Here is a 7,537-nt window from a genome sequence, read left to right as displayed (position 1 = left end):
ATTACTTGTGAAAACTGTCAGCCTATTTAAATCCTGGGAATGGTGGGCAAAGCCCATCAGAACAACAGAAACCCCCTTCACAAATGAGGGCAGGGCCTCAGAACTTAACTGAATACAGAGACAAAGAATGAAAAACCAGGGCTAGAGTGCAATCTGTCTGTCTTCTGGGAAAGGCGGGTGTGAGCCTACAAGAACGAAAGGCCCACCTCCCTTGGAGGAGGCATGGGCCACAGGATGAGGAAACTACTAAATATAGGGGGCAACAAATGACAAAACAGGGACATGGAGTGAGGGTCGGGTAGACCTGGAGCTTGAAATTCTCTGTCCCACAGAAAAGGGACAGCACAGACTTCCCCATGATACCCTGCCAATCGGCCACTAGCCTGAGCTGGAGGGACTCTATCAAGAGTGGGAGGTTAATTTAATCTGAGTCTGCTGCAACAAAGGGTACAGTTAGCACCAACTGTGCTGTGGATGATGTTACAGAAGTATGTCTGTATCTTTACACGGAGCTCCTAATAATCACTAGGGGCTGGACTCATTTCACAAAGGCCACTGAAGAACAGATAGCAACAGCTCTTGGTGACTACCCGCTTGAATCCGTTTTCAGCTGGTGATGCAGAGTTAAATGGCTCAGCAACCCATTACCAGCCCGCTGAGCTATCTCTGGCGATGAACCTCCAAGCACACTTCAGAGCTGCTGAGCTCAGTCAGCGTTATAAGATTCACTCTCCGGGCAAATTGAGTGGCAAAACAGTGATTAGCTGGGAACTAGTAGTGGGGGAACAGTCTCAGAACTCTGGGAGTGGGACCACAGTGTTGGTGAGTTCAGGTGTTTACAGCTTGGGTGGGGCAATGCTGATTTTAATAGGTCATTTAAAATCATTTCCTGTTGGCTCATTCTCACAATGTATAAACTGCCACATTATATCTCCTATGGGAGAAGCTGACTCAGCCACTTGGCTGGCTGCAGAGAAAGGTGTTTGTCTAGCAGACTAATACACTCATGACAACCAATGGCAAAAAGCGGAGAAGAGATGCACCACCACTTGGGCATATATGAGAGAAATCTACCCCTCTTTACTGTTATCTGAGCGTAATTCACTTTCTTGTCTGGTTCACCCCCTCTATTTTCTCCCTGTCTGATGAGAATTGGTTTCTTACTGGACTAAGAGTAAGCAATATCCAGTCTATCTATTACTAATGTGCCCAACATCATTGTACCTGCACCCTAAAGTGGCTTCTGCTTTTGTTTACTATATTAAATGCCACAGACATACTAAAAAGGGAAATGCACATGCTAAACTCAGACTGGTTAAAATGGTTTTGGACTGTTATTTTGGAGTTAAAACATAAAGTGGGAGCAATGAGCCCTAAGTTCTACTCCATACTCTGCCATTGATCATGTCACTTAATTTTTGTGTGTCTCAATTTACTGTGTGCATGTTTGGATACGTCTACATTATAATCAGAGGACAGATTGCAACTTGGGTAGACATGCTTAAAGACAGCTTGAATAGCTAGCACAAATACCAATAACAGGGGGAAGATGCAGTGGCACAGATGTTGGCATGGGCTAGCAACAGCAATAGGTACCCAGGATTCTGGGCAGGTCTGTGCAGCCTGTGCTGCCGCATCTTTGCCACTATTTTCAGAAGTGCTAGCTAGATTAAAGCTAGCTCAGGTATGTCTACATGAACTGCAAACCACACCTCCAATTCCAGCGTAGACATACCCTAAGTGTGTGTGCATGTACTTAGCAAGAGTTTTGTGATCTTCAAATGAAAGGCACTATACATGTCCAAAGTGTCAGTCTGCTAGAGAAGCACAGTACGTTGTGTTCCACTTCAACTGTTTTCAGACTCTGTTCCCTGCATATGCTTTGCTGGGATAACCAGACTAAGTTTCTTATTACCTGTCCAATCCTTACACCTTCTAAAGCAGATTCACTGATACTACTTGAGGAAGGACACCTATGGGAGGGAAGTCCTCCTTAAGACAGGGAAAATACAAAGACTGAAAGGATACTGGGATTTACTGATCACAGCTTTCTTCTGGGAAGATGTGTGTTACTCCTGGAGGGATTCTGCGGGACTGCCCGCAGGAAACCCCCCCCCGCGCAGATTTCCTGTGTTTCCCTGCAGAAAATGGCAGGGAAGCAAAGGGAAGCCACGCTGGCGGAGGTGGTGACCATGGGGACGGTTTTTTGGGGGAATTGCCCCCTCCAAACAGAGGTGAGGCAAACAGGGTTACATGCCACTGCCCCCCCTCATTCTGCAAGCGCAGACCTGCCCAGCTGAAGGAGGCTGTCTGTGTCTCAGCTCCGCTGACTCTGCATCTGCATGCTGCCTCCTGGGTCCTAGTGCCAGTCGAGCTGCCCTTCTGTGTGCTGGGAGCCTTCCTCTTTTCTATTCTGTGCAACAGTGAGTGGGGCTGGGCAAGGGGGCGTGAGGAGAAGAGACAGTGGGGAAGAAAGGGCATGGAATAGGGCAGGGGAAGGGGAATGTGGGAGTGAGGGGAGGGGGATGGAGAAGAAAAGGGAATAGGGGCATAGCAGGGGGAAGTGGGAGCCCGGCATGCAGTGTCCCCTCGGCAGCAGCTGGGGCTCCCCTATTAAGCAGGCCCATAGAACCCTCACCCTGACAAACCCTACCCCCCTACACCTGGACCCCTACAGTGAGTCCCTCCCCCACACCTCCCCCCACTGATCCCCAACCAGCTGCACCTGGATCCCCACCCCATCAAGCCCCACTCCCCCAGCACCTGGACCCCCCCAGACCCGCTGCTGAGCCCCATCTCCCCAAACCCATCCCCCTCTCCTGAGCCCCAACCACCTTCACCTGGATCCTCTGCAGAGTCCCATTGCTCCTGCACCTGGAACCCCCCAATGAGCTTCTACATCCAGATTTCCCCCCACAGAAACCTCTCACCCTACACATGTATCCCCCCCACACTAAGTCCCTCCACACTTGGACCCTGCTGGGCTGAGCCTGCATACCCACACCTGGTGCACCTGGGGCAGAGGGGCGGGGCCTCAGGGTGTTTCTGGGGCAGGCCCAGCCCATGCACTGTGTCAGGGTCGGGTGCATCCTCACTGCCGAGTCTCTGTACCAGAGGTAGGGGCTTCAGGGTGATCTCCCACCTCAATGCAGCCAGTGGCCTGTGCTGCCCCCTGCCATGCTAGAGACACATTTATTTATTGACAAATAACATTTGCAGAATTTTTCAGAATTTTAAAATATTGTGTGCATAATTTTTAATTTTTGGCACATAATTTTTAGGTGCAGAGTTCCCTCAGGAGTATAATGTGTATACCATGGGGCCTATTCTCCTCTCAATATACTGGGGAGGGAGAATATACCTTTGTGACTTCTGTAGATAGTCTCTCTGGACAAAAAGCTCTGGGACTATTAGATTAGTTACTGAGCAGCCTCTGGTCTGATTTTCACCTGGGGTACCTCTTGTACTTCTAGTCAGCACTAATATACCGTAGTCTGGGAACAGAGAGAGGGCCATGTTAGGTGAATGGGGGCTGCTATTTCTCAGGGGTGAAGGTATTAGGAAGGTTGATACATACTAATTTTGCAAAGCTGTAAATAGGGAGATATATAGGAAGAAGAATGGGGCAAACCTTTTAATAACAGCTAAATACACAGGGTTGGCAGAGTTAAGAGCCTCAATAAGGCTTTGGAAGGAATTATTTAGAATTTTTTTTTCAGAATATGCTTGACTTCTTCAGAAGGATCAACAAATACATGAATATTTGGTGCCAGATTCAAGGACAGAGGAGAACAAGGGTGAAAATTCTACTAAACAAATATCTTCCCAAGCAGGGGTGTCCAGCATCTATGGAAGAATGTAGATTTAGGAAGATGGATTATTGGAAATTATATTCTAATTTATTGAGGGAAGGGAACTTCTTCCCACACCCTCTTCTCTGATGGAGTATCATCCCCACTGCAGAAGTGTTCCTATATTTAGGAATGCCCACAGACAACATGATGGAAGGATGCCTATGGTAACAGCAACAAGAAACAAAACTGCATGCCTTTTTAACTTGGGAGGGTGACTGGGGGGGAGGACAGAAGGGCAGCACAAAGCAGCTTCATGAGACCCTGTGCAACTTATGGGAAGTAAAGCTTATGGGACATGCAACACTGTGAGATGTAGAGAATTACTGCAAAACAGCAAACTGTTGGGGAATTACTGCCACCTTTGCCTCCCCTGCCTTTGTGTCTGGACTTGTGTATCTAACTAGATGTACTACTGAGCAATAGAAGAGCAGGAGTACGGACTTCTTTGAGGATCTCGAGATAGCCCTAAGGCAAAATGTCTGCTCCAGCTTCAGACTTCCTATCGCCTCCCTTCCCACCCACCCATGCACCCAAACCCCTACTCCCAAAAAGTTCAAGAAGTTGTTTGGATCCAAAGTTTTGTTCAACCCATTCTAATAACTAGCTTTTGCTGCAAAATTTGGGTTCTGGTTCTGAAACTCACGAGAGATCAGAGGCATTTGTTTTGCATTGACATGCTCCCCTCCAACTGTCCCCCTTGTACAGGCTCAATAGAGGATGGATAGCAGATATATTAACAAATGCATACCGGTTTCTGAGTGTTCCTGTTTGCTTCCTTTGTCCTGCCTTGGTGACTGAAATTTAAGTGCTTTCTAGACTTCAAGGAATTGCATATTATGTAATGATAATGTTCTAGTTGATAGGCATTCCCTTCAACACCCCACCTCAAAGGAACTTGCTCCCTTAACTCAGACTTTCCCCCTGCCTTGCACTAAGTTCTCATTTGCTATATTCACTCAGGCAGCCAGGGCTGGCCCACAACATTTTGGCACCTGAGGCGGGGAGCTCAAATGATGCCCACATGCCCCCTCGCTTGGGCCAAAACTTTGAAAGGTCTCAGTTCTGCCTTCTTCCTGTTCTACTCCTCTCATGGTACTGCTCTGCTACGTACCCCAATAAAGGAGAACTAACAACTTAAAATGCCTTGTTCAAAAATGTTAAGTAACACTTAACTTTCAAATGCCTGAACAGCAAATGTAACTTTTCTTGTCTGTATATAGGGTGACTAGACAGCAAGTGTGAAAAATCGGGACGGGGGTGGGGAGTAATAGGAGCCCATATAAGAAAAAGACCCAAAAATCGGGACTGTCCCTATAAAATCGGGACATCTGGTCCCAAACTGGAACAAAACTTATCTGCATAGTAAACACTGGCATTTTTATCCGTTTGAATAATCAAAGTGGTGCTTTCTGTGCCTTCTTGGTTGCAAAGATTTGAACTGCTTCCTGCTGAAGGTCCACAGTCTGGGCCAGCTCATGCTCTATTGAGATGGTTCCAAGGCCAACCAGCCTCTCCTGTGTCATTGTGGAGCATAGATGTGTTTTTATTAACTTCAGCTTGGAGAAGCTGCGTTCTCCACTGGCAACTGTTACAGGAAGTGTTAGCAGTATGTGCAGAGCAACAAAAGCATTTGGAAAGAGGGTGGTCATCTTATTTGTGCACATATATTCCAGAACAGCCTTTGGAGTTGATCCTGCTGAAATGTATCTTGAAAGGGCTTTCAGTTCATCACCTAAATCACTCGCATCAATATCGCGCATGTCATCATGTGTCAGAACTGTCTCTAGTGCCCTGCATTGCTGGTGTAGGTCTTCTTCAGGTACAGTGAGGAGGAATATCATACAACATCCCAAATATACTGCTGTGTTACTTGAGCTGCATGAAACGTTCTTCAACTGACTGTATTGCACAATCTAGCACCTGGTTAAAGAATTCAACTTTGAATTGTTGTTTGGGGTCTCTTATGGGATTATCCCGTGCCTTGTAAATCAAAATGTCATCTTCTTCGTCGACTCTTGTATTCTTGAATGGGGGGGAAAAATAGATTCAGTGTGAAGTTCTTCTGCCAACTTCTGTGCACTCTTCAGAACGTTTTGAAATCCCTCATCTGACCGGTAAGACTGTAGGTATGACTTTGCTTTGTCCAGTTGTTCCATTGCTCCAGATATATCAAGGTCAACACCTTGGAGTCTCTTGCTTACAACATTTATTTCAAACAGTATGTCATGCCACAACACTAAGCCACACAGAAATTTGAAGTTATGTATGTTTCTGGTGATTCCATTTCCCTCTGCCACTGTTCTCCCACGAACAATTTCTGTTATAGCATTATCCTTCATAATGGCAACTATGGCATCATCGATCTTCCCAATTTGGTGTTTGATAGGCTTTATCGCCTCCACTTGACTTTCCCATCGTGTGGCACTCAGTGGTTTCAGTGTCAGAGAGGATGTTCCCAGATGTTGCTTCAAAATTTGTCATCGATGAGTTGATGCAGAGAAAAACACATAGATGCTTTGAATTACATTAAAAAATTCAGCAGCCTCATTAGAAGCTGATGCTGCATCACTGACCACCAAGTTCAATGAATGAGAACTGCATGGGACAAAAAAAGCTCAAGGGTTTAACTCTCGGATCTGTGTCTGCACTCCTCTGTTCTTTCCTCTCATGTTGGCATCATTATCGTAGCCCTGACCTGTCATGTCAGCTATCGCAATTCCTGTATTTTCCAGCTTTTTAAGAAGCACATTTGTCATACCAGCTCCTGTAGTATCATCAATGTCAATAAATTCTAGAAAATGCTCTCTGACAGTCACCATTGCAGGGACATTTTCACTAGGTTCTGTTCTTGTTACAAAACGCACCATTAAAGTCATTTGTTCCGTATGGCTGATGTCAGGTGTGCAGTCCAGAATAACAGAGCAATATCTTGCTGACTTCAGATCTGCCACAATCTTCTGTTTGACTTTTGTTGCCAGTAACTGTATGATCTCATTTTGAATTGTTTTTCCAAGGTAGTGGTGTGTATACATTTCTTGGGTGGTGACTCTTCTTAGATGCTCCTGGAGTACAGCATCAAACTCAGCCATCAGCTCAACAATTTTAAGGAAGTTTCCATTGTTTGGCACATACAGCTGATCTGAAGTGCCACGCAGTGCTAGGTTTTGGGTAGCAAGCATTCTCACAATGGCAATGAGCCTTTTCAGAACATTTTGCCAGTAAAGAGACTCTGATGCAATTTCTCTTGATGCTGATCATCTATGGTGGCCTTTAACCTTAGTCTCATCTCAAGCTCTTTCCACCTATGGAATGCTCTCTGGTGATTTGCTGCCTTCTCATGGCATGCCAGATTTCTAGCCAGATTTTCCCAGTCCTTTGTTCCTGTAGAACCCAATGTGGCTGGAACATTAGACTGGAAGAGTTTGCAACAAAAACAGTATGCAGCATTCTGGGTTTTTGAGTACATAAGCCTTGGCCTCTCCACTTTGTCACCATTGGGGATTTCATGCCAGTAATGTGTTGGATGGAAACTTCTATTTTCATTGTTTTGGGGGAACATGAAGTTTTTCACTTGCTGTGGCCCATGCAATACAAGGAAGTCCCTCAGGCTACTGCTCAAGTTGGTCCACAGTCCTGGATCATTTAGACTTAAGGAACTAAACTCAGCAGCAGCTGTTTCTTGT

At 45.9% G+C, this 7,537-nt stretch overlaps 1 protein-coding gene across 1 annotated transcript in view; it reads left to right on the top strand.

Moving 5' to 3' along the window:
- Nucleotides 1-672: 672 nt before the first annotated feature.
- The window catches only part of NINJ2 (ninjurin 2), a 49,421-nt gene continuing 42,556 nt past the window's right edge, over nt 673-7,537 (top strand). Inside the window, exon 1 of the mRNA XM_065408844.1 lies at nt 673-822. Within this exon, the coding sequence (XP_065264916.1) occupies nt 673-822 (150 nt within the window). The remainder of the gene's footprint in view (nt 823-7,537) is intronic.

Source organism: Emys orbicularis, chromosome 1, assembly GCF_028017835.1.
Source record: "Emys orbicularis isolate rEmyOrb1 chromosome 1, rEmyOrb1.hap1, whole genome shotgun sequence".
Classification (NCBI taxonomy): domain Eukaryota; kingdom Metazoa; phylum Chordata; order Testudines; family Emydidae; genus Emys; species Emys orbicularis.
Note: the sequence above shows the minus strand (reverse complement) of the source record. Positions and strands in the feature narration are given on the sequence as shown.